The 26,155-nt window shown below is 49.8% G+C and overlaps 1 protein-coding gene across 4 annotated transcripts in view; it reads right to left on the reverse strand.

Annotated features, from left to right (window-relative positions):
- BCL11B (BCL11 transcription factor B) overlaps window positions 1-10,565 on the reverse strand; it is a 90,433-nt gene extending 79,868 nt beyond the window's left edge. For all 4 annotated transcript variants that reach the window (XM_075501548.1, XM_075501546.1, XM_075501547.1 and 1 more), the window contains exon 1: window positions 10,508-10,565. In XM_075501548.1, coding sequence (XP_075357663.1) covers window positions 10,508-10,565 — 58 coding nt within the window. The remainder of the gene's footprint in view (window positions 1-10,507) is intronic.
- Between the last annotated feature and the right edge of the window lie 15,590 nt (window positions 10,566-26,155).

Consider the following 26,155-nt stretch of genomic DNA (forward strand, 5'->3'; position numbering starts at 1 on the left):
CATCAGCCAAGATCTTAGCCTGTTTAAGGAGTCCTTTAATACCAATGGGGCAATTTAGGCCAGTCTCAATCTAAAGTTCTGACTCCACTTGTGTCTGCAGGTTTCAAATGAGTCGCTTCACATTATTTGAATTTAACTCTGTGGTTTTATTGCTGTTTGTTGGTAGCTGGATTTGGGGGGAGGAGGGTGTTTCCTCACGAGTATTTATTTAAAATTAATTTTTTTTTTTTAAGACGGAAAAATCAAGCCACACAAAAAAGGAGAATGGAAAACATCTCATCTCCCTTACGTGGGAAAAGCAAAAAAAATGCAAACGAGCTATTTCCAGCCGGGACTCGTGCCCTGGTTCTTCCAGGTGTGTTAAGGTGTGCCCGGCATTTTCCCTGCACCCAGAGATTCCTCCAAAGAGGATTGCCTTGGCATTGCCTACCGAGGGAGCACAGCGAGTCAGGGTGGGCGCTCCATGGGGACGTGAGTGACACTGTTGTTATCCGATGTCTTCGTGAGATTAATGCAACCGGACAATCTAAATCATTCGCTTTGGTTTGAAAAGCATTACACTTGCTAGCTGGACCCTAAGCAGCATCTCCAAGCTCTCTGGCTGCCTACCACACCAAAATACAGTGGACAAACTCCTTAATTCCATAAAGGCACTGTCACAAAACCACCAGCGCTCCTGCTTCAGCGTGGTGACATCATTAGAGCATATGTGCCCCATGCAAACAATACTCTCATGCCCAGTATTAAAGTGAATGCACATGCTAACTACTTTCTGCCTGTCAGATGTCTCAAAATCGTAGCCATTAATAGTGAAAAAGACTGTGTTACTAAAAATCATTTCCAAGGCCTCTGAGGACAAAACCGTGGATGCTTGTTCACGGGGTTTGGGTGAGGCTGGGTCCAGGCAGCAGTAATTTATTTTCTTTTTTGCACTGCAGAACCAAGGTAAGAAGGGATCTGAAAGTTGCCAACCTATTCTCTTCCTTATTTTTCCCATCCCACGGTATCAAAAGGAGGCAGAGAAAGGGGGAAGAGGGATCAGTTTGGTGCCGGGCCAAAGCGCTGCGTGTGAAACCTCCCCTCCACGGCCGGTTTCTGCACAAATCGATAACAGGAGGGTTAAGGCGAGCGCTGCCACTGCCTTCGCCGCAGATGGTGGATGGGTGCCACGCCTGCCCCGGCACCCCACCGCCGCCACTGCCCACCCTCGTGCCCACCTGGGGGGCGAAGCACGGGCTACCTCAGGGGTCACCCGTCTCTGGGACGAGCTGGGGCTGCCCGGGGTCCGTCACGGGGGCACGGCTCCTGGCAGCCAGGCACGGGAAGCCGCCCGCAAGCGTGCCGCGCGCCGTTTGTGTCTCTGCTGTGTGCGGAGAGCACGCCATTCTCCGCATACAGTGGCTGCTGTCTTGAAGGCACATCCAGAAAGAGCTCAGCCTAGTTGGGGAGCTAGCACAAAGAAGCGACTCGCTCTTCAGGGTGTTGGCCCAAAGCAGGCCTGAAAACGATGTCCCTTCAATCAACACCCACATGTCACATTTACTGTAACATCAACATGTTTAACGGAAATAGCTCAGATCACACGCACTCTAGCTGGGTTATCGCTGAGATCGGTGTCAGGATCCTCTCTGCACAAAGACTAACGCTGCTCAAAGCGGGCGACACGGCTCCTCGCCGTCGAAGTTTATCAATAACCTGTTTTCAGAGCCTCCCCGCAGCTCCCTGCCGTTGCAAGGTGCAGAGTTGAGCTTATGCCTACATATTGCATCAGCATCACACTCAGCGGTACTAGGCACTGCTTATCTGCCATCAATTTTTAATTTTTCTGAGGACCGAAAAACAATTGTTCAGAGTATTTTATATTTTTTAAAATAAAAGGCTGAGGCTGAGTTGGCCAAAAGACGCAACTTGGTCAGGAAGCCCCAGAAACACAGGGGCCCGCAGCTCTGCCTTACTTTCCGAGCAACTCTCAGGCATGTACAAAGTGCACAAAGGCGGCCGGAGCAGCGGCGAACCTCCGCCGCGCTGCGCGTGGCCCCGCTGCAGCTGCCGAGCCGCTGCCGCCGCGCTCCAGCCGCCATCCCCGCATGCCGGATGGTAGCACGGCACAGCGGGTGGTGGTGGCCGGGGCGGGCTGGCCACCGACACCTGCCCGCAGCGGCAGGATGGAGCCCACCGCCCCGGCACAGCCCGCAGAGCCGCCCCTGCTGGGTGCCGACAGCAAGAGAACCAGGACCCAGCGGTGGAGGGAGGGTGGAGGGAGCTAACCCATTTTGCTCCAACGCCTTAGCAAGCCCCACGCACAGCTGCAACTTAGATGACTCTCCTGCAACGCCCGTACTTCAGACACCCTTTGCAGAAGTAGCCCGAATCCCTCAGAAAGCGGTTTAACCCTCTGTACACACCTGAGCCGGAGCAAGCCCAAGCACCGCCACAAAAAGCCAGGCAACGCATCAGGGTTTAGGGAAAAGAAGAAGGAAAACGACACAATAACCATGCCGGACCCAAACAGAACAAAAGCTAAGAATATCCAAGGATCTGCACGAATCTCCAACACTTGTCAGATGTTATTTCATCAGAAACTATGTACAGTGTTAAAGAAGGGAGTGGCGTGTCTCCTCTTAAGTAAACTATACGTTCATAAAAAAATATTTACTGCTTTTGAGAGCAGAAAATGCATAGGCTTTTCTATAGACTGCAGAAGCTGTAAATCTCCGCAGATAAAATGGGATGTGATGATGTGATATAAAAGCATTCTTTGTTCCCCAGTGAATACATTTGTTTTATTTAAAACTAAACGACAACCAAGGAGAGAAAGGAGCGCTCAGTGCCACAAAAGGAGAAGGAACAGTATTTGGGTACAGGCTTTTAACTGGCGTAGAAAAGAATATTGGAAGCACAGATTCTTTCCCAAGGATTTAAAAGGCATGATCAAAATTAAGTAATTAGTTTTGAACATGTATTAAACACACAACAGCTCTGTTCTTTTCTTAAATATCAGGCTCAAAAGAGACTGTGTTTCTCAATTGTGTATGGCACACTGTTGCTCATATACAATTTTCTTAAGCCTTTTTTTTACTTTCATTGAAGCATATTCATTATAACATTCAGCGAATTTATGGCTTCTTCCAGTGGCTTAGTAAAAGAGGTCATAAAAAAGTTAAGTAAACCAGTGTGTTTCTTCCCTCTCCCTTAACTTTGGATTCCTTTTTTATACTGTGCTGTCTAGTGCTTAGTCTTTGGAAAGTACCTTGGGCATATCCAGCACACACACAAATTATCAGCTGCTCCAGGAAAAAAAAAAAACGGAATTCCTTGCACTGAGGCAACTACACAAAAGACTTGCACATGTCAAAAATACAGAACTAAGTCCCTGTGAATGCTGCACCATTAATCAAATCCCCGATCTGGTGTCACTTTTGCCAGTAAAATGATGATATTCTTCTAACCCCCTTCTACTGGCGCGTGCCTGCAACGCATGAAGTGTGTCCCTCTGCTTTAATTTGTTTTCGAATAGCCTGCTTTAGGCATTTTTTATATATCCTTTGGAAGAAAAGAAAAAAAAAAAGAAGCTGCTACTTAAAGCTCCAGCAAGGGTCTACAGTAGGGAGCAAGCAACAGCTTTTCAGGAGGGAGGGCAGACAGCGAGCAAATTTAACTGATGTTCAGGAGCTGAGCACACAACTGCATCTGAGGCTGTAACCGTGGTGCCGAGGAACGGTGTGCAGCCTGCCCAGATACATTTTAAGAAAGTAAATAAACACAAGAGAGGAAGGTGCTGTAGTAAGACCAGCTGAATGAATCACGCATTTATCAATGCACACCGTTATTGATGTCTTTTCCCTCCCTCGTTAAAAAGATACATATATATAAATCCATCTACAGTGAATGCTGATGTTTCAGCAAGTGCTTTTACAGTATTGCTAACTTTAAAGCAGGCGGTAACCCCCAGCCCCCGTTTATTTTTCCGCGTGCTTTCCCTGGAGGCTACCGAGGGGAGACCAAATTCAACCGACAACTGCAACACAACCCTGGAGAAACAGAACTGCAACCAAAAAGAAGGAAATGCTCTGGCAAGGAGGCGGAGAGCCATTTTGGGGTAGCAGGTCTCCGCGGGGAGACTTTTCCACCAGGCTTCATCCTGGGGGAGTGGGACGGGTGGGAGGCAGAGGAGGGAGCGGGAGGAAGGGGAGCACGGGTGTGCATGAGCTGGGTGGGCAGAGGCGACGGGGAGGAGGAGAGGGGGGATCGTTGTTTCTCTTGGTAAAAGTTAACAGTCATGGAATGGAAGGAAAGCCACAGTTGGTGAAGTCTGAGGTTTCGGGAGGGGAGAAGGAAAGGTTTTCCCCATGGCTGGGGAACACTAGCATCATCAGCGGCCTGGGCACTGTGCTCTTCAGCTTACCGGTCTGTTAAACGAGCTGGCTGCTGTCTATATGCTTCCAACTAGCTCGATTCAAACATTAAATGAAGTAGAGAAATCATCAGATAAATTGCTGGCCCTCTCTACCCAAGAGTGAAGGGTTTCTGTACAGCTGATGACAGCCCTGATCTTTTGTCTGACCTAATTTACTTCTCTTTCAGGTTAGAATGAAGCGTGCTTTCCTGTCACGGGATAACCTCCATCCACATGTTGTGCCCTAAAAATAAGAAGATGCTTGTGCTATGTTAACAATACCATAACTTGATGAATTTCTCAGCTTAGGTGAAATAAACATCCATTGATCAAAGCTTCCCGTGTGTACGCCACAAAATTATATGTTTGGGCAAGAAAGCGTCCCACTAAAGTCCGTCCACGAGGCGCAAGCCGACTGCAGCAGAGAACAGCACAAGCCCAGCAGAGCAGCCTGTGAGCTGCTCAGCAGCAACTTCTACATGACAGATGTGATTTTCTGTTTATTTCTCTAGAAAAAGAAATGCTTACTTTCATTTGCAGGAACTGCAGATTTTTTGCTATAAGGACCTGAGGATCAAAGTACAGTAAACTAATATCAAATCCTCTCGGCAGGGGTACATGTGGCTTTCTGACATGTAATCAACACCAAATTATGTACGTGTACGTCTGCTTTACTGCTGTACACACCTTCTCCTAGACCTCCAGCTTCCTCGCTCTGTGTTTTTATATCCAGTGGAACAAACAAACGGAGCTCCGTGGGGTTTCCCCCCCCCCCATACACACACAGAGGCTCACTCACGCGCAGGTATCATTACCCCGACCGCTATCCGACAACAACAAATCGCGAATTTAAGCATCGTGCGCTGCCAACAACAGGCATTGTTGAAAACTAATTTTAATTAAAAACTCCTGTCCGCCCGAGTCAGTTAATCAGCGGCGATTTCGCTAAAACGGGGCTGGCCGCGCCCGCAGCCCCCGCGAGCGCGGGACAGCCCTTCGCAGGGCAAGCAAGGCGAGAGCTTCGCACGGCAAGCAAGGCGACAGCTTCGCACGGCAAGCAAGGCGACAGCTTCGCACCGACAACATTTCGCAGCGACGTCAGCTGCCGGCGCGGCGGCTGCGGCTTCCCGGGGCAGCGCACCCGCGCAGCCCGCGCCGGGCCGCGGCCGGCCCGCCATCACACGGGCTACGAGCTCCCCCTAGTCGCCAACACCCGCCACTGGCAGCCGGGGGCACCAGGCAGGCTTGCGAGGCAACTAAAAAAGCCAGCGAAGTTTATTTTGGACCGTCTTTTTCCATCAACAAACAACGCGGAGCGCAAAGCAATCCAGGTAGGAAATGTGGGAGCGAAGCGCAAGGCTTGTGCGAGGCGGTTTTTTAAGGGGAAGGATTTGCTAGCGGCAAGCTCAGCCCTGGGAAGAGCCGCCGAAGAGGTGTCAGCTGAAGTCGGTAACTGATATCAATAATTTGTACTACTTCTACGAGCGCACACTCCTCTAAGTCATAATTATTGTCAAATACGTCAGGAGACAACCCTTTGTTCTGCAGAGAAACATACATTTTGCGCAAGACGAGGGCTCCAACCATTCCTATTAAAGGCAGCCGGGTTGTAAAATCTTGAAGACTTTTATTTCTCAATATTTAAATAAGCCTGACAAAATATGCTCTGCATCTGCCGACCAGCAAAAAAATGCAAAATGATTTCTCACCCGCTGTACATCTATTTAAGCCACCGAGCACATCAACCAAAAAGGACGAAACAGCCTAGACCCACAGTCTAGTTACTCTGCACCAGTTTTTAAAAAATTATTTTAAAAGACCAGAAACTATGAAAATGTGCCGATATTTTTTTTTAATCTTGAAAGTCCAATACAAATATAATCAAATGAAAGGCAACCTGGAAGTCAACAGCACACAACCTTTTTTTTTTTTTCCTGTCCTATTTAAAGCTAAGATATGTAATGTCTTTCAAAAGCAGGTTAAGCTTTTCTGTGCACAACTATGCGGGTATTATGAAGAAGTCAGCCATCTCCAAAATAATAATAATATCCTCTCTAATTCTTCAGTCACAGCTTACATTCTCTTTGTATTAGAGTTGATTACATTGGTGTGGGTTTTTTTCTGTAGGAAAAAGTGCATTAATTGCACTAAATCTAAATGCATTTTAAGAGAAGCTCCTTAAAGCAATTTGCAAAACTTTGACATGCAAAAAATTGTAGGGGTTTTTTTCATTAGTATTTTTAATGACTATGTACAAATACAAAGCGATAAGGGAAATTATTACTCTTCCTAGGGAACCTGTTGACCAGGTACTGAAGAGCCTCCTTGGGAAACCTGGCTCTCTACCTGGAATTGTATGATTTTACTGTGCATTTCCCTCCCAATCTTTGCTGCTGCTCTACAGAAACGTTCTTGCTTTGCCGCCTTCCGCAAAACTGCTATCAGCGAGCTTTTCACATGCTCTCACCTTTCGCATTTCCTTCAAATACAAAATGCAGGGCTAGTTTGAAAACAGATTTCTTAAGTTAAAAAGAGACCTTAAGCTGGAAAATCAGCAAGTTGAATCAAACCAAAATAACATTTCTTTGCACAGAGCAGCTCAACAGCTCAGCCTCCTCTTCCCTACATAATCGCCTCTTTTGCTTTGTCCACCCATGGAAGTGGGCTCAGCTACCAAGTTTGTCCTGTCCACCACGACTGAAGAAAGGTCCAGAGCTGCTCTTTTCTCTCCATGTGTTTCCCCTGTTTTTGTCCTGCCTGTACATCCAGTACAAGGCTGCCTGGGTGAGCCTGGCAAGGACAAACAGGCCATTCCGTTTTGCAGTCTTAAAAACCACTGTGCTAATGAGACGCTGCAACTCTGGAGCACAACTACATTGCAGCCGCTCTGCTTTTTGTGTTTGTTTGTTTTACACTCAGGATCTAAACGTTTCTCTGAACACCAAGAGCATGAAACCCAATAAACTCCAGCTGAGCAGTGTCAGAAAACCCTTCTCTCGCTCTCTGTCTCCCCATCTCTCTCCCAGTCTCTCTTTCCTTGCCTGGCGCAGACCTCCAATCCATCCTGAAAAGCAACTCTCCTGACAGATGCCAAAAAGGGCGGGGGGGGGGGGGGGGAAGCCCAAGCTAAACACGACATAAATGCAAGATTTCAGAAAACAGTATCAATTCATCCTGGCTTGGGGGGCTTGGCTTGGGGTTGGCTTTATTTTGTTGTCAGTGTTTTCGTTTCCCATGCCGTTGCCCGCTACTTTCCAAACTCCCCCTTGCAGAGAGGACAGTCTCCCTGGCTGCTTTTCCCCCACGAATGACACCTTCCCGAGGGTGCGTGGACTGAGACCCCCTCTCCTGCAAGCCTGCAGCTGAGGCTCGGCGCCTGTGCGCTGAAATGCCTGCGCCTCCTGCCCCCCCAGCCCCAACCCCAACCCCAGCCGCAGCCCCCCCCGGCTCCCACCCCCTCCTCCCCTGGATACCTTCATTTTTTTCCTGCCACTGTTCAGTATGCAGCCTGATTTCTCCGCCAGCTTCCTCAGGATGGAGAGATAGATAAATACAAGAGGGGAGGGAGGGAAGCTGCGTACCGCTCTGCTCTCCATTCCTCCCCAGCCTCCCCGCTAAACCCATTGTACGCGGAGCTCCTCGGCACCTTTTAATGCTCCCCTGCCTCATTATTTACTTTCAAGTAAAGCGATCAGAAAAGGAGATCAAATTGGAAGAACAAACCTACCTGGCTCTCTTCTCCACCCCACCTCCCCCCCCCAGCAGCAACATCAGCGAGAAAAGAAATGTTTCACCCTTTTAAACAAATTCAGACGTGCGCAACAAACCAGATTTTCCGCACACCCCCTTTCAACACCCCACATCTCCTCGTAACTGAGACAGAAAAGAAGTGGGAGAAATTGCACAGGGCGATTTAGGTTGTTGATGCTTTTTCTTAAAAAAAAGGGGGGGGGGGGGGGTTAAGAAGCCACCAACAAAAAAGGGAAAGGCATTTTCCAAACCGGATGGTTAAAAACAAAAATGCAATTAACGAAGGGGAGGGAGTTGAGGAGGGGGGAATCCACCTTTTATGGTGATGCAAATCTGACTCCAAAATAACAATGAATTAAAAACAACCCCCCCAGAAAGAGCTGAATACCAGATGCATCTTCATTTGTGTTCCACCAGCTGATGGGCTGGGGGGGGCCGGGGGGGGGGGGAGGAGGAACGGGTTAAAAAATAAAGGCGCACACCAAAAAAAAAGAAAAAAGCGAAAGACAGAGAGAAAGAAATTCAAATTTCGGGACCCAAACCGTCCCCCCACAACCCTCCACTACGAAAAGAAAAAAAAAATCTCACAGGAGGTGGAAAAATTATATACACGTATATGTCTTGATTCCCAAGGAAATCTTACAAACAGAAATTTATCACCGGTAACAAAGAAAGAGAGGAGCTCGCAAGCACCAAATGCTCCTGGCAGATGGCTCCTATTCTTGGCTTTCAGGGGAGGGGAGAGAAGCCGGGGGAATATTTTATTTATTTATTTAAATTCTTTAAAATCTCAACATAAATATTCGGATCCGCCGCGGCTCAGGCTCAGCCCCGGGCTGGCTCCGTGCGCGCCGCCGCCCCCCGCAGCACGGCAACTTGCGGGCTCGTCTTGGGGAGGGGGGGGTCCGGCCGGCCTTCCCGGCGGGGTGCGGGACCCCATCCCGGCCTCCGCCCCCCAAACCTCCCCACGACGCTCCGGGCATTTTCTACAAGCCCCCTAAACGGGTCCGATACTATAGGAGGGAAATGGGGACACCCCTGCCCCCCCCCCCCCCCCCCGTGCCCCGGTGGCGGCGGAGCAGCGGGGAGCGCTGGGGGCCCCGCGCCCCGGGAGGTGCCCCCCCAAACACCCCCCCCGCCGCGGCACAAGCCCCGCGGGGACGGGAGCGGCGGAGCCCCGGAGCGGGGCACCCGGCGCGGGGACCTGCCCCCCGACTCTGCCTGCAGGCGCTCGCCCCTCTCCCGGGCTTTAGGGGTGGGAACGAGGAGGAGGGGGGATGCTGGAGCGGGGGGGGGGGGGGCTCCTTCCCTCCCCCGCTTTATCTTTTCCTTCCTTTTTTTTTTTGGGGGGGGGGGGGGCGTTATGTGTGTGTTTTCATTTCACAATGGGAGCTTCGGCAAAGTGCAGCCTTCACTCCTGCCCCGGCACCGGAGCCGGTGCCGCTGCCCGGCCTGCATTTCGTGCCCTCCAGCCCCGTCCCCCTCCTCAGCTCTCCCCGCGCCCCCCGCCACCGACAGACACCCCCGCCCGCCCCCGGCCCCTCTGCAGCCCCTGCCCTGCCTCTAGCCCCAGCCGAGCCGATCCTGCCTCCCCCCTCCCCGCTTTGGAGGAGAGTTATCTCCCCCCGCCGGCGATGCACCTGGGGCAGGCAGGGTGCAGCCTGCCCATCTACCTGCCCCGCGTCCCCGCGTCCCCGCGCCGGGGGGCTCGGCGCCCGCCGCTGCCGGCCCGCGCTGCCCCGTCCGGCCCAGCGCCTCCATGGGCTTCCCGCTGGGTCCCCCCCGGCCGCTCCGCTTCTCCCCCCCTCGCTGCCCACCTTGACCCCCCCCGGCCCGGCTGTCACGCCGAGGCAAGGCGCTCGGCCAACTTTTCCCACCGCTCCGCGCTGCCCCCGCAGCGGGGGACGAGGAGCGGGGCCGGGGGCGAGCGGCGGAGCCCCGGCGGGGTGGCCTGGCCCGGCCCGGCCCGGAGCGGCGCGGCCCGCTCCGCCGCCCCCCGCACACGCACCCGCTCCCCGGGGGAGCCCCGCGCCGCCCCACGCCACGCCGCGCTGCGCTCTCCCCGCCGGCAGCGCCTTCCCCGCTCCACGCCGCCGGCCTGCCCGCCTCACCTCCGCACCGCTGCAAAAACGCACAGCAAACTTCGGGCTTCTCCCCCCCTCCACCCCCGGCCCATCCCCCCTAGCCACACACCCCCCTCCCCTCTTTAATTCCCTTCTCCTCTCCCTCTCTCTGAAGTCATTTACCAGCTTTGGTTTCTCCTGGAGTCTCCCCCCCCCCCCCCCCCCCCCAGCCGCTTCCTCCCCTTCCCTAATTTTGCTCCTCGATTTCGGCTCGGTCTGGTTCCAAGTTCAAACTTACGTGTGATAATCTCTCTTTGTGACAAGTGCTGCGGGTTTCCCTGCTTGCGACGGGACATTGCCCTGGCATTTACACTGGCATCGCCTGGAGAGCTGCACTGGTTTGGGGGGATGTGTTGGGGGGGCGATCCTCCTCCTCTTTTTTTTTTTCCTCTTTCTTCTTCTTCTTCTTTATCGAGTTCTTCTTCTTTAAAAAAAAAATAAAAAGGGAAAAAAAAAGCCTCCTTTTTGTTGCTGCTGTGGTGCACTGGATGGGATCCCCTCTCAATTAAAAATCATCATCATCATCATCATCAGGAAAAGCTCTTTCTCGCTCTTTTTTTCCTCTCTCTTTCACACACTCTGTCTTTTCTCCACTGCTTCTGCCACTTGGACTTCCAGATCTCTTCTTGAACTTAGGAGGATATGCACCGCCAGTGACACTTTTCTCTTTCCCTCTTTCCAGAGTGCTTGGCAAATTGGCAAGTGCGCTTTTCCACCAGGAGGGTAAAAAAAAAGAAAAAAAAATTTTTTTTAAAAATTAAAAGCAAAAAAAAGCAGTAATATAAAAAAAAAGTACTCGAATTGGGATTGCCCCCACACAGAAAAATTTGCCAAAAAAAAAAATGTTTTTCAGAGATTGACCCTTGCTGGGTAGATATACAGAGAGAATTTTTTTGAAAAGGGGTAGCCAAAACTGTGTCTCCTCTTTCCCAGTTCAAGTGGCACTGCTTTGCCCTGGTGCTTTTGGATTGCCAGTGCTCCTGCACCACTTTGCACTCTTCCCCCCTCGCCTGGCACTGGGACTGGAAGGAAGGAAGCCCCCAGTGCAGCTGGGCTGGTGCTGGCTATTACTATTATATATTGCAATGTGAAGATGGCGGAGTCCTGGTTCTCTGGGAGCGCTCTGTCTCTCTATGGCTGGGGCTGCCTCTGTACAATGGGATAAAATTCAAGTTCAAGTGCGGACGTGACGTTTAATCTGCACTAGAGACAAAAAGACCCAGAGAGTAGGAGCACTGGGGGCGACTAGCGGTGGCTTTTTAACATTGTACCCTGCAAGCGAACAAGACACGCCACTCGCACACACCGCACACACCCGCACTCGCACACACACACACGCGCGCGCGCCCGCACGCAAACTAAAGCACACGCGGGGCGCGGGAGCCGCTCCGGGCTTTGTGCCGCGCTGCCTCCTCGGGGACGCGGAGCGCCGGCGGGGAAGCGAGCGGGCGGGGAGGAATCGGTCCGCATCCCCCCGCACGGCCAAACTTCCCCGGGCCCGGCGCCGGCCGCGGCGGGGGCGGCTCGGGCGGGGGCGGCGGGGCGGCCCGGCCGCGCTCGGGGCGGGGGCGGCCGCCGCTGCCGGGGGCCGCGCCGCGCCGGGCTCCGCGGCCGGCGGCCGAGGGAGGCGCGGGCGGGAGGCTGCGGCGCTGCCCGCCGGTGCCGCCGCCTCGCCGTTGCTCATTGCGGCGGCCGCTCTCCGCCGTCCGGGCTGGGCGCTGGGTCGTGCTCCGCGCCGTCCGTGCCCGGGAGCGGCAGCTCCCGAGGGGGTCTGGGGCGGCTCTTCCCTCCAGGCGCTGCCGCGGCTCCTCGGCGGCGAGCGCGTTCCCCCTCATTTCTTTCGAACAGTTTTACAACACCACGAGTATCTGTGTGGGTTGGGGAGAGGGGGTTTTTTTCTCCCTCCTCTCTCCCTACCCGAAGTGTGATGGTAGCGGGACACGCGCGCACACACTCCCGCTCCGCACACGCACACACGCTCCGACCTTCTTCTCCCACCCCCCCTTCCCTTAAAATCCTGGCAGAGAGGATTTTCCTTGGAGGAATTAAGTCTCAATCACGAATCGAGAGACGCCGAGTTCCCAGGGACCGCATCTCAGCGCAGTGTTCCTCCTATTTCACACGCAGGTAAATGCCCACAACTGCCTGCGCTTCTAACTTGGAAGAATCTTGGAAACCAACTTTTTCCCCTCTACCTCCGCTCTCCCAGCCCATCTCCTGCCATTTCCCCCCCCCCCTCCTCCGTCTCTCTCCAGACAAGGAAATTGTTCGGTGCAAACAGCTTTTCAGCACCAGGTCTGGACAGGGCGAGGGGAATGGGGAGAGGGGGAGGGCCGGGGGCTTGGAGGCAGATGGAGCAGAAACCCAAGAAAGCCAGCCTCCACCCGGAGCACGCTAGGAGAGCCGCTCTGCAGTCGTGTCATTTACTTTCCACGTTAAATGAGTATTTTTTTGTATTAAACCCCGTGAGAGCCTTGGGGGGGACCAGAATTCATCTCGGTGCCCTTAATCAGCTTTGAGTAGAATTTGGCTAAACAGCAACGCTCTCGCCTCCTCCAGCAAATCTGCCTTTTCCTCCCCACACCCGCCCGCCCGCTCACAGCTCCCATTTCGGCGCTGCCAGCCCCCGGCCCCCCGGAGCCCGGCCCGACGGCACGCCGAGGGCAGCCGGCCCCCCCCGGCTCCCAGGCCGGGCGGTGGGCGCCGGGCCAGCCTGGCAGTGCCCTCCGCTGCCCCGGCTCAGCCCGCCGCCTCTATTAACGCACGGCAAACACGTAAAAGACATTCAGCGGCGCTTGAGCCGTTTAGATTCTTCGCCGTGTGTGTTTTGGTTTGTTTTGCAGGGTCCCGCAAAGGAAAATGAGCGTGGTGGTGGCAGGGGCTCCGCGCCGCCGGGCGGGGCGGGGACGGGAGCCGCGGCCCCCGGGCCCGCGGGGCCCCCCGGGGCCGGCCCTGCGGGGCAGCGCTGTCCGAGCCTGCGGGGGCCGGGATGCGGCTCCCCCGCGGGGGGCGGAGGGAAGGGGCTCCCCTCCGCTGGCCTCCGCACCCGCGGGGAAGGGGGCCCGGGCGGGTCAGCGGGGGGGGGGGCTGCCCTCACTCCTCTCCTCCCTCGGATCACGCCGTTCCTCCCGGCTGGCGAGGCCGAGGGGCTTTGTGTGGCCGTGCCTGCCGTGCAAAGCGCGGCCCGGCCCGGCGGCCGCTCCGCGGGGCTACGGCCGCGGTCACGAGGGGGTTATGGGGGTGTCACTTTCCACCCTCGGGGGTGCAAAGTCCGGCTCGCAGCGGCTGCGGCCGTTTCTCAGCGAGCTGCAGGAAGCTGCACCCCTTCGGAGCGCAGCTTATCGGGAAGTTACTGGGCATCATCTGTTGATTAACCAGTGTCTTCCAGTGGGCACTGAGAGCGGGAGATAAGGGCCGGCAATGATTGACCAGGCGGGCGCCCCGGCTGCCTGGGGCGGCGGGGCCGCCGGAGCCCCCCTCCCGCCCGCACCGCCTCGCCGGCCGCGGGCAGGGCTGCGGGGGGGTGAGCCCCCAGCCTGCCTCCTCCTCCTCCTCCTCCTCCTGCGAAAATACATCCCAATAGGGGGAAAAAAAAAAAAATCCAAAGTGATTTCTCAGTCTCCTCTTTCCTCCCCTGTCTGGCACTTGTGATCATTAGCACTGAAAGCTGTTAATGTCTTGTCTCACAGCTCCCCCTTTAGTCTCTCTGCTCTCCCTGTCTCGCGTTCGAAGCCAGATCAATAGCAGGCTCTTTCTAACCTTGACCTATCCCTCGACCCGCCTCCATCTGCAGCTGCCCCCGCGCTGGTGTCTCTCCCCCCGCCGCAGCCGGTGGCAGCAGCCCCGCAAGAGGGGCCGGGGTCCCCGGGGGCTGCCCCGGGCGGCGGCCCCCGACATGCTGGGCGCCCGCGGCCGGGAAGGGGAAGGGAAGGGAAGGGAAAGGAAGAGAAGGGAAGGGAAGGGGGCCTGTGCCCCGGCACAGCGCCGGCCTCCCGCCACCGCCCTGCAAACCTGGAGCCGCCGCTCCCCATAATAACAGATAAAACCAAAAAACAACAACAAAAAATCCCCCAAAGAAAGAAAAAAGCAGGCAAAACGGGAGCATAACCTGCAAGAAGAGAACAAGCTTTTTGCTAGCCTTAAAGGTGCTGTAGTCCCTTGTTTTTAATTAGAGGGAAGAAAGCACTCGCATGCACAAAATCTCTCCTATTAAGGTGATCATCTTTTCTGTCTTCATAATATACCTGGGATTTGAGGAGTTCTCATCTAGAAACACCGTCCTTATCATAGGGGAAAACAAGCTAATAGGATGCTAAATATTCCATTTTATCCTATATACTACAAGGCATGCTGAGTCAAGAACTGTCCGCACACCCATGTTCAGCTTCTGGGTTTCTCTTTCTATTCTTTTTTTTGAAATCGTGAAATGTCTTTAGCTAAAATTCGGTGCGGATGTAGATACATAAATAACAGTGGCTTCAGTGTAAAGAGGAAGTCCCAATATCCTCACAGAGGGTAAGCTTGATGTGTCACTTGGGCACATTAGGAATGCATTTCCACTTTCTCCCCATTTGCTCAAATAACTTTTCAGTGGAAGAAAAATTGGAGCTGCAGATTCTGTGTGATGTGATTTTAGTTTCTTCCCAGCCTTTACTGAGAAAGCTCATGCTAAGTTAGAAGTAAATTGTTTTTGATACAGATCTGGGAGTTGGGGAGGGGGGAGAAGAGAGGGAAAGAAGGAAGGAAGGAAGGAAGGAAGGAAGGAAGGAAGGAAGGAAGGAGGGAGGGAGGGAAGGAAGGAAGGAAGGAAGGAAGGAAGGAAGGAAGGAAGGAAGGAAGGAAGGAAGGAAGGAAGGAAGGAAGGAAGGAGGAAGGAAGGAAGGAGGTTTGAGACAATCTTGACATAAATGAGGCTGCTGTCCTCATTCTCTTTGAATCTTTAAATGTTGCTGCTTGGGAAGAAAAAAAAAAAAGAAACACAGGGCGTTGATCTGATCGGCTTAGTTAGCCGCTCCACCTTGTGAAAAGACACAGAAACACAGGATCTAGCCAGATCATATTTACATACATATTAATAAAGCTCCCGAGGTGGCAGTTCAGCCTTCACATACAGTGCAAGGATCTCTGTGAGTTCTCATTTTAGACCCATAAAAAAAGATAAAAAGAGGTCTTTTGGGCTTCCCTGAATATTTTTCTGCAGTGGTTTTATATCATTTCTGAAAATTACATAGTTAAGTGGCATCAAATTTCTGGGTGATATAATAACTCAAAATGTGTAATTTTTTTTGTATCAAATCACTTTGCAGCCATAAACAGAGCTTCAGAACCTCAATCAGAGGAATGATTTGGTGGGGTTTTTCATTTATGGCAAACAGTAAAATTGTTCTTGTTATCTATTCAAGTATATATAAATCGCAACATTTATTCACTTGATTTTCTTTTCCATGACACTGGTATATTTGAGGGTGCAGTGAAATGAAGGCTTAAGAGGATAGTGTATTATCCCCTGCCCCATTCCCAAGACTTTTTGGAGAGAGGCAAAAGCGATGCAGATTTTGCTGTGTTTTCAAGACATTGGGTGTCCCTTTATTTCTAGTGGCTGTCACTTGCTGATGTTTCCAGGAGTGAATTTAGAAAATGAGATTTCCTCAACATTTACATTCTAAACCTTCCCTGGAGTCCCCTGCTTAGTCAATGGTCTGTGGGGTTTTTTTGGTTTTTGTGTGGGTTTTTTTTCCTGCAGAGTCCCTCATTTTTCCAACTCTTTCCAAGTGTTAAACGTACTCGATAACAGTCTAAATGCTGGGGCCCAGTTTTCTCCCACACCTTTTTTTCAATTAAAATAAACAAAATCAACACAATACCTCTCCCCCTCACCCCCCAAATCATTGAACCAGCAAGCAAGAGCAGAAGAAAAACACTGATTTTTTTGTTTGTTTGTTTGTTTTTGGTTTTTAATCAGATAAAATGCAGGATTGGGTCATGTTTTCCTTCTTCAATTTAAAGGTGCATTCCTAAAGGCAGAATTTGGTCTGTTTAAGCTTCAGACTTTCCGACAGGAGAGATTCAGTTGTGCCCCCACTGAAATCACTTGCAGGACCCTCAGGGACTGCAGTGAGAGCAAGACCTGCCTCTACATTTGTAACTTGAGGGTCTCTCTAGAAGTCAGATAACAATTCCCTCCAGCACCCTCTCTCATCCTGCAACTGCTGACAGGCAAAGGTAGAGGGGAACACACTTTACAAGCATCCAAATAGGAGTCAAGCATCCCGTCTGCTATATATGCTCAGTCCCACTAAGGATGACACTCGGGCATCCCTGTAGCACCAGTGTTAGAACTGTTATTTACCAAAAAAAAGTTGAAGGAAAATGGGCAAAATCCACTGTTGCTGGGGAGGCTTTTTTAAAAAGCGCTGGCACATACTCCCTAACAAATTCAATCCAAGGATTGTTTGTATCTTTGGAAAACAAATGCCATCATTGCTTGGTGCAATAAGCTGAGTTTTGTGAACCAGCACTAGTTTCGCTGTAAAAAAAAAAAAAAAAAACCAAAAACCCTGAAAAACTCCTAGAAATTGAGGGATATTTTTGTCTGAAGAGGTACTTTAAAAACTTGCTCCATTATGGAAATGCATAACATCGTCTCTCTCTAGAGATTCATGTGCAACTCACTTTGCATGTAGAGGGGGCAAAGAACCCCTCCTCCAGAGGTGGTCCTCAGAACTTACACAACCTGAAATTTGGGATCCATACAGCTCTCCACTGCTTTCAAGTGCAAGTTTCAACCAGTTTCTTCCCTTTCCCTTCTCAGATGATTTTAAGAGGATTTGAAATCTTTGGATTGTTTAAAATAACAAAAGCCTCTAAGCTCTGAACATGGCAATGAAATCTTCAGCTTGAACACATGACAGAAACGTTCCAGCCCGTCTCTTCTGAATCACGAAAATCCAAATCTGAACATCAGAAAACAGCACCTCATTCATTCTTGTTCTTTATTCCTCTATGTTCTTCCTACTCTATTTTATTTAAATCGGGTATATCCACAGTAACCTATTAGCATTGTTATTATTATTATTTTTATTATTTTAACTTGGGCAACGGAACTCAAACAGGGAAATTCATCAGTTTCTGGATTCAGTTCCAGCCTCTGCAGTTTCATTATTCCTGTTGACAATTACGGATCGGAGAAGTGCGGATGCCTGGCCTGGGAGTGCTTGTGTATTGCACCCAAATTACACATTCCTGTTCATAAAGAGAGGAGCAAAGTATGAAAGTGAACGTCATTGCTCGTGTCTCAGGCAACTACTCACATCTTAATTGAAAATGATCAAATAACAGCATTCCCTTCGACAAACAAATGACAATGTATCGCCACACTCATTGAAGATGGTCGAGCTGAAAAGCCGGGGCAACAGCCGATATTGGCCGTAGCACGCCGAGAGCACACGCGTGTGTGCACACACACGCACGCCCCAGACCTGGGTTGTGTTTCCTTCCACCTCAGTTCCTTCAAGGATGCTGCTCCTGACTCCAGGATCGTGCTCGCCCCTTCCCCAGTTTTGATTTCGCCTTCTCCCCAGGCACCTCGCTTTTGCTTCTGCCTGTGAGCTGCAGGTCAGTGCCACAGTGATAGATCGGTTGTTCCTCTCACCTCCGCTGACACTTTGAAATGTAATTGAGGATGATCAGGCCACCTCGGCGCTGGTGGACCAAAGGTTTGATAGCACCCTAGTCAAAGGCCACGGAGATGCGAAGCATTTACGGAGCAGCAAATGAAGTCTTTTCTGAGCCAACTGTTCCACCTGGACCCCACTACAAATTATTGTTTTCGATTACCACCTGTGTACTCCTTCCCATGCAACTTATTGATGTAAAATTACAACAACACTGGTATAAATAAGTTATGCTGCGGTTGTAAAATGGAAGAAATTTTGTTGTAGCAATTATGTTCAGCAAGATGACAAAATAAATTTCCAGTGCTGTGCTTGCAGTAACCTGGGGAATTTAAACCTCATAATTTCCATTCATTTCAGATAATTTGGAGTAATTTCTATATGTAATAACTTTGTAATGAAAAACACAGCGGTACTGAAGTGATTTCAACTCTTTTTTTTTTTCTATGGTATACATGGCACAAAATAAATAATAAAAATAATATTTCCTTTTTGTATGTGTTCGGTAATTCTTTCAGCAAAATCATAAACTAATACCAGGACTAAATCTCTGTCCATGAAATGAAAAATAAATTGAGTTAAAGGAAGTGAAAAAGTATGAAAGGCCTTGGATGTTTTATTGTGACTTTATTAAATTGTATCATCTCTATGCTCTATGGTATCCCCAGGGGTTACTGTTCTGGGGAAGGGCAGAGAGCTAGATAGGTACATGTCCCTAGATCAAAAGCAGAGATGGTTGGAGGAAATTCATACGAAAGTGTTTAATTCAACCCTTTAATTTTTAAAATGGAAACTGGAAGTAATAATAAAAAAAAAATAAAAATGAGAGAGGTGTGGGATAGTACAGGACAAAAGGCACGAGTCGCTTTGGGGCACTGATTTTCATTAGTGTATTTGATGGTAAGTTACTTAGAGACTGTAAACGTGTAATCACAGAGTATGTTCCAATACAAGGGAATAGCATTTAATTACAGATAAGAAAGAGTACTGTACATCACTGAAAAGCTGTATCTGTGTCCTACTTACCATCGCAACACAAGGCTATTATTACACAATAAACAAGAAATCATGTGCTCTGCTCTGTGGAAAACAGTGATTTCTGCGGGAAAAATAGTAATACAATACTAATATTGGTTTTCCATTTATGTCTCACTTGCATCTCCAGGTGATTCATAAAGGTGGGTAACAATTGGGATACTTCTCCTAGTGATGAGCAAAAGGAGGCATAAAAGGTGTTCCCATAACCTTGACAGGCTACCCAGCCAAGCTGTGGGACAGAAGCAAAAATGCAAGATTACAAAGGCTAAAAGCCAGTTCTCATCGCTGCTAAAAATCCACCTCCTGATAGCATCTCTACCTCTCTTTTTCAACAATAGCAATATTAAAATGTCACGTTATTACTCAGGATTAGGCTACTGAGCTGTACAAGAAGAGGGTCAGTTTGAGTAAGTTCCCCCAATATCATATGTCACTTGTACTCGAGGCTTGCGCCCGTCCCTGCGCACACTTGAATTTGCAGATGCCCAGTGACTGCAGGGCCTCGCTCCCTTGCTGGCTTCCCCACGGCCCATGCTGTAACCCAGGCTGCCTGAAGATAACATGAAATACAAGAGGACCGAAGATTTACGACAGTCCTCAGGAAACGCTGTCTGGGGATCTTGCAACAACACCACAGGATATCCAAAAGCCACGGTTTGCTCAAAGGGGAGGAAAGAAAAAGGCAGTCTAGGAAAGACTCTGATTTGGAAGGGGCCACATCAAGCCACAGAAAAACTAATGCACAGATTCTCAGTTTGGGGCTTACCTGCTACCAAAATCAGTGGTCGTCAGGTGCCTAAATAATTCTTGAGGCTCTGTTGCCAATTTGATCAGGATTTGCCATACAACAGTTTATGTCCCAGATCACCAGGGTATGTGGGTCCAGAGGCCATACTCCAGCAGATACTTGGAACAATTCAGATCTAATAACACAAGAGGAAATATAAGGGAGGTAAAAGTCAGCCACAGTACAACAGCACACAGCAGTTGGCACCGAGGTTTTAAAAATACAGATTCCCATCCCCAACCTTCACAGTAAAGAAATGGAAATGGAAACAAAGTTCTAAAAGCTAGAAGCAGGTAGAGGTCAACAGCAACATGTAATGGCAGGGAGCTGAAAAACTCTGATCCCTTCATCAAAAGCAGCCTCAGAAGCAAGGACCAAAATAGAACCCACTTGTGGTCACGAAGTTGAGGGGCTACGTTTGAATAGCGCATCTATGAGCACACTACCAGCGTTTGCCATGCAAAGGAGCACATCGAATAAGAATAAAACAATGCCAACAAAATCCCCCTCACCCCATGCGCAAATTAAATTCATGATGAGCAGGCCTGAGGGAGGGAAGCAGCAGCGGAGGCCTGGCATGCCATGTTAAACTGAATCTCCCTTCTGCCTACTCCTCCACCTCTTTCTTTTCCTCCTCCTCGCCATGTGGCATCCTACTCTCCTGCTGCTTGCCTGCTACGCCTCTGCATCCCCTCTGTGAAGCACCGTACGGTAGCAGTAGCAGCAGCAGGAGCACGCTGCCAGTCCCTGCCTAATCATCCCCCACCGTGCCGTCCAGGAAGACCTGCTCACCCCCTCAGCCTCCTGTCCCACCGACCATCATGCAACTAATTGGGGGAAGTCAGGCGCTAGCAACACAGCCAGAGCGCTCCGGCGCCTTCTGGACTTGCTGCGGTTGAGGACGCAAGCGTCAGGCAGCTGATGGATATTGTGCCCCCCCAAAGACCCCACCAAGGCTGTTGTTGCTGCCACACCTGCGATTTATCAGGCAATCTGGAAGGGAATCTGAAACAGCCTCCATGAGGCACTCGGACCTATTGTCCCCTGTCCTCTGCGGCACCTTGCTGGGGTATTGAACTGTTCTGGGCCCTTTTCCAGGATAAAACCTCACAGACACATTCTTCAGGGTGGATTTCATTGTGGTTAACCCCGTGCCGGTCACTCATGGCGACAGCTGTTGCTTTGTCACCTTCTGTCATGGCCATGCCGCTCGGGCAGTTCTTGGTGGTGGTGGGTGAACTTTGCTGAACTTCACACATCCCTTCGGCTGTGGGGAAAGTCGGAGGAGGAGCCGTGGGACTAGCAGGAGGGGAGGTGGGGTGCTCTGGACTGCAGACAACACCAGTGATAATACTTTTACCACTCTGACAAACCAAGAGACACCTTATCTCTGAACCTGAATCTCAGCATATCTGTTTGCTGCCAGCTGGACATTGTTCTGAGATGACCAACCCATGCAAATCAATTTAGGTTCAGCATGATATGTTCTGCTGATATTATAAAGGATATAAAAAATGAACACAGTAAAACCATCGTGCCTAAAGGCCTCTGTGTACACCAACTTTCCACAGACAAAACCTGCAAATACTGTCACCCCTGTATATGCATCTTCCTCGCATTTGCAGAAGGGCATTCAAACATGCTGATGAGGGCTGGGCATGCCTCTGGGCTCTGTGCAGGCAGCTTCTGCCTGTAGGCAGCCATGGTGGGCAAGCACCACTCTTCCCAGTGCAGGGCTGGACAGTCCTGCTGGAGAGGCAGGGCTTACCAGCTCAGCCACGGACCCTTCCAGACCCAAACTGCCAAGTCGTGAGACCTTACAAACTCAGCTTAGCAGTGGGTTGTGGATCTCTTCACTGTATGACGCAAACCTGCTGTCCCGGTTTTGGCTGGGATAGAGTTAATTTTCTTCCTAGTAGCTGGTATAGTGCTGTGTTTTGGATTTAGGATGAGAATAACGTTGATAACACACTGATGTTTTAGCTGTTGCTGAGCAGCGCTTACACTAGTCAAGGACTTTTCAGCTTCTCATATTCCCTGCCAGCGAGGAGGCTGGAGGTGCACAAGAATCTGGGAGGGAACACAGCCAGGACAGCGGACCTCAACTGGCCAAAGGGATATTCCACAGCATATGACATCATGCTGAACAAAAAAACTGGGGGGAGTTGGCCGGGGGGCACGGCCACAGCTCGGGAACTGGCTGGGCATCGGTCAGCATTGTGCATCACTTGTTTTGTACATTCTTTTATCATTATTATTATTTTCCCTTCCTTTTCTGTCCTATTGAATTGTCTTTATCTCAACCCACGAGTTTTACCTTTTTTTCCAATTCTTTCCCCCGTCCCACTGAGGGGGGGCGTGAGCGAACGGCTGTCTGGTGTTTAGCTGCCTGCCAGGTTAAACCACAACGCCTGCCCTAGAAGCTGTAGCCATAGCCTTGCTACTGTTTTATTGCTGCCACCTTCAGATTTTATTAAGATTTGGGCATTTTTTTCATGAAAAAGTTCACAGCTGAAAAAAGAGCTTTTCCTCACTGCAGAGGGAAAAAAAAAAAATTAAATGTGCCAAAAGCCCAAACTGTGCCAACCAAAAGGCTCAGCATTCCAGAGAAAAAAAGGACACTTTACTAAACACAATAAAAGGAACTAAAACAGCAAATGCTTCTTCAGTCACATGCACAGCGCTCAGGCTTACCTCATGAGTGCCAAGTGCCTGTGGTTACCATCTTGCTCTTCTGTATCAGCTGAAGCTTCCTGTGCTTTCGAGAGTATGAACCCTGAAACCATTCCCTAGCTGGCCAGCATCCACCAAGACAGAAACCTGCAGAGTTGGAGGGCTTGGCTGACCAGAGACCATCTTCTGGGGCACAGCAATTAAGAGCACAGTAACGAAGCTGCAGTAAAAGCCTGATGAGTCGCGTGAGAGGTCAAACTTCAGCCGTGCTCCTCTCAACTTGCAGAGTTCAGCAGGTGAGCGCAGGAAAGCAGACGGGAGACCCGAGGCTGGCCTGGCGCAGCCCAGCATTGACTTGGCTTTGGTTTCTCCAGCCGCTTGCATTGCGTGGTGCTGTGCAGAAGTGTCTGCTGCTCCCTGATGCAGCGTATGTGTGCTTGGACACTGCTGGGTACCACTCAGATTTAACCGTATGTCACCACAGGCAAATTCCCGTATGCTTGAGGTCTTAATTTTTCTGATGAATGTGGTGAAACGTTTGGATTCCCCAGGGAGGCTTATTTTGTGGCCATTTGGGACATTTGGTATTCAAATTGCATGTCTCTGAGACACGTGCAATACAACCCTTTCGACTTTCAGAGATCTGCCCATTGCTCTTGAGTACTTGGATTAGTCAGTTTGAAGGCTAGAGGCCACTTGCATAATGCAGGCAGCAGAACCTCACCCAGGCTTGAGAGCAACCAAACCCACAGCTCCCATTTGAATTGTAGAAAGCCACCCAGTTTCGACTTAAGGACAAGTCCGCAACAACCCTAAGTAAGCGAATTGTTTCAGTAACATATTGCTTCCCTTATTAAAAAGCCAATGCACCTTATTGCCAACCTGAATTTGTCCAGCTTCAGCTTCCAGCCGACTGATCTCACTAACTGGTCTGTGCTAGGACAGAGGACTTAATCTTTTTCCCAATACCAGTCGTTCCCAATTTCTGGTCACGAAATTTCTGAACTTTCTTACCAATAAATCAGTTGTGGTCCTTCGATAAATGGTGCACAATCCAGAATCCAAATCACCTCCTTACCTCTTTCCTGAACTTTTTCCAACAGTCACAAAATTACACAAGACTTCCTTTACACTGCTAAAAAGAAACAAAACTGGTGTTATCACCTCGTTCACAGAGCCAAAGTAATCAGTCATCAGGAACCAAAATAGATTTATTGTGCATAACAGACCTAGAGAGCTGCTTGTATTTATTTAAATGGACCAGTGAAGGAAGGACATTCAACACCCATTGTAGAACCAGAGCTGTGCTATAACCAGTCTGCATCAAAGGCAGATTTACTGAGGAGGATAAAAAGGTTCAAGCCTCGTCCTCCCTAATTAGCTCTAATCAGTGAGAGATATTCCTGCCACAGGCTAAGGGAATTGCCACATCACCGCTGAGCCCCCATATCCTTATCGCTGCTGTCTCGCAGCCTGGTGGTTTCGCTGTATTTACCCTTGTCCTCCCTCTCCTTTGGTATTATCTCCACTTTGCTTCAAACCAGAGGATGCCCAGTATTTTTCTGTTTCTGTTGAAACAGATATCAACCAGGAACTTCTGCCCTTTGAAGACTCCACTGAGGTGTTAATTACATTTTTAAGGGACACATATACCTTTCAAAATCCTGCTGGCCAGAGCATGAGGCTGGGACTCATGAGAGGCAGGTGCACTTGGTAACAACCACTATCAGCATCAGCATCCAGCTTAACAAACTTATCTTTTTTTCCCCCCTTAGATTCTAGCTTAAATATTGCTTAGAGCAGAATGAAGTGACTGTCCTCAGTACACAAGAAACTGATTTGTGCTGTGTAAGCACTTTCTGCAAGGGATTGTCTTCTTGGATCTTGCTTGTACCTTGCCAGCACAAAAAATCTGCAATTCCCCATTGAAGAATATTGTGCAGCATAACCTTTCAAAGAGAATTAAATACTGTATTTAATCTACAGTTGTTGCACAGATGTCTTATCTCAAGTTGTGCTTCAAAAATTGTAGTTACAAAAGAAATACAAAAAATCTACGTTTAATGCTTTGCGTAGTATGTATTGGAATAAAAAAGCAGATGTTCAACAAGGCCGAGTTTTAATGCTAGCTCATCTGTGCTGCCTTATATCTATTGGAGAGAATGTCCAGCTTAAAATCTCTGCCCATTCCTCTCCTGTTATTTCTCAATGATTCTTACATAGTTTTTAACACAGGTCAGCTGAGCTATTTTGAGAGTGAGACAAACTTCACATGGGTAAGGTTTTGGTACTCATTTTCATTAAAAGAAGGGCAGAGCTGATTCCTCTGAAATTTCAGCTGTCAGGAAGTGATGATTATTGTGTAAGTTATCTTTCTTTTATTGATAATTCTAGCATGTCAGTTACTTTGAAATATATAGATACCTGCACAGGAAGTGTCAGATATTTATACATCCTGATGCCAAACAAAGAGGCAGTTGGTCCCACTGTGATTGCACTTGAGCTCGTGTAGATGGAATTGCTTCAGCTGTAGGATGGCACCACTGGTTTTAGAATTCGACCCCATAGCCTGCAAGGAGATGTGTGAAAGCACGTGGCCACGTGCCAGGCTCTTGGCACGGTAGGCAAACCACAACTTTAGCCATCTCTTAAAAATACAAGCTGAAGAAATAATTTTTGATGATTATAGAAATTAGCAGCGTAAGATCTATTGTAAAGTATATAATGCACTTTCTGAAACAGGAACATATATGCACTGGACCTGATTCATCTCTGTCTGGTACCTTGTGTAGGCATTCAAACATGTCCAAAAATGAGTGCCCAAAGCTACCAGGTCAGGATAGAATATTTTATCCCCGCTTTACCCTTTATACATGGTGCACAGGGACATAGAGTCAGGAGGTCTTTGATCACAATGCAGGCAGTGTCTTGGCCAGATTCTCTGGGCGATGTTATCTTTTCTGACGTGGCACAGGGAACAGAGCTATGCCCTTTAGTCCTGTTCAAATCCTGGACATGGCCCACAGAGATTGTCTGTCTCCTTGTACAAGTGGAGGGTACCGAGGGTTTGTACTGTGACCAGAGGAAGGCCGTGCACTGCCCCGGTGCTCTGCCCTGCGTGGTGATCTTGAATGTCAACTGTTATAAACTCGGAGCGATAACATCTCTTGTTTCATGGATTTATTATCAACAGCCTGCATTGCACGTTGACCTCAAAGTGGTTTTATTGTACATCACCATGATGTGGTCACATTTCTCCAGGTTAGAATTGCTGCTTATTGCTTCTTTCAATGCCATTGCAGCTTCGTGACCCAGCTGGCTCTGACCTGGCTGTTGATGTAAGGGTGGACGCGGGTCCCAAAGGCTGGTGGCCATGCTCCACCGGGTGTGCGGACCCCCAGGGTCCCTCCTGCTGCTGAAGCCACGCTGCAGGTATCTGAAAGGCATTCCACTTTTTAATTCCCCAGGGAGTTGCAGGATTGAGGCAAACATTTTGTTTCTCCGCCTCTCTTGCATCTTTGCCCTTGCCAGGCATTTTTCTTTCAGCCTTTCTCGTTGTTTCACTACAGGGCTCCTACCCTGGCCCCTGCTGCCTGCGTTATTGGCAGGCTGTTCCCTCCCGCTCGCTGCCTTCCTTTGCTGTATTGGTTTGACCTTTTCCTGGGATAGCTGTTCCCTTGCTATCTGGAGGTGTTTCTCTAGGGCTAGATCTCCT

The sequence above is a fragment of the Mycteria americana genome, chromosome 5 (assembly GCF_035582795.1).
Source record: "Mycteria americana isolate JAX WOST 10 ecotype Jacksonville Zoo and Gardens chromosome 5, USCA_MyAme_1.0, whole genome shotgun sequence".
NCBI classification, from domain to species: domain Eukaryota; kingdom Metazoa; phylum Chordata; class Aves; order Ciconiiformes; family Ciconiidae; genus Mycteria; species Mycteria americana.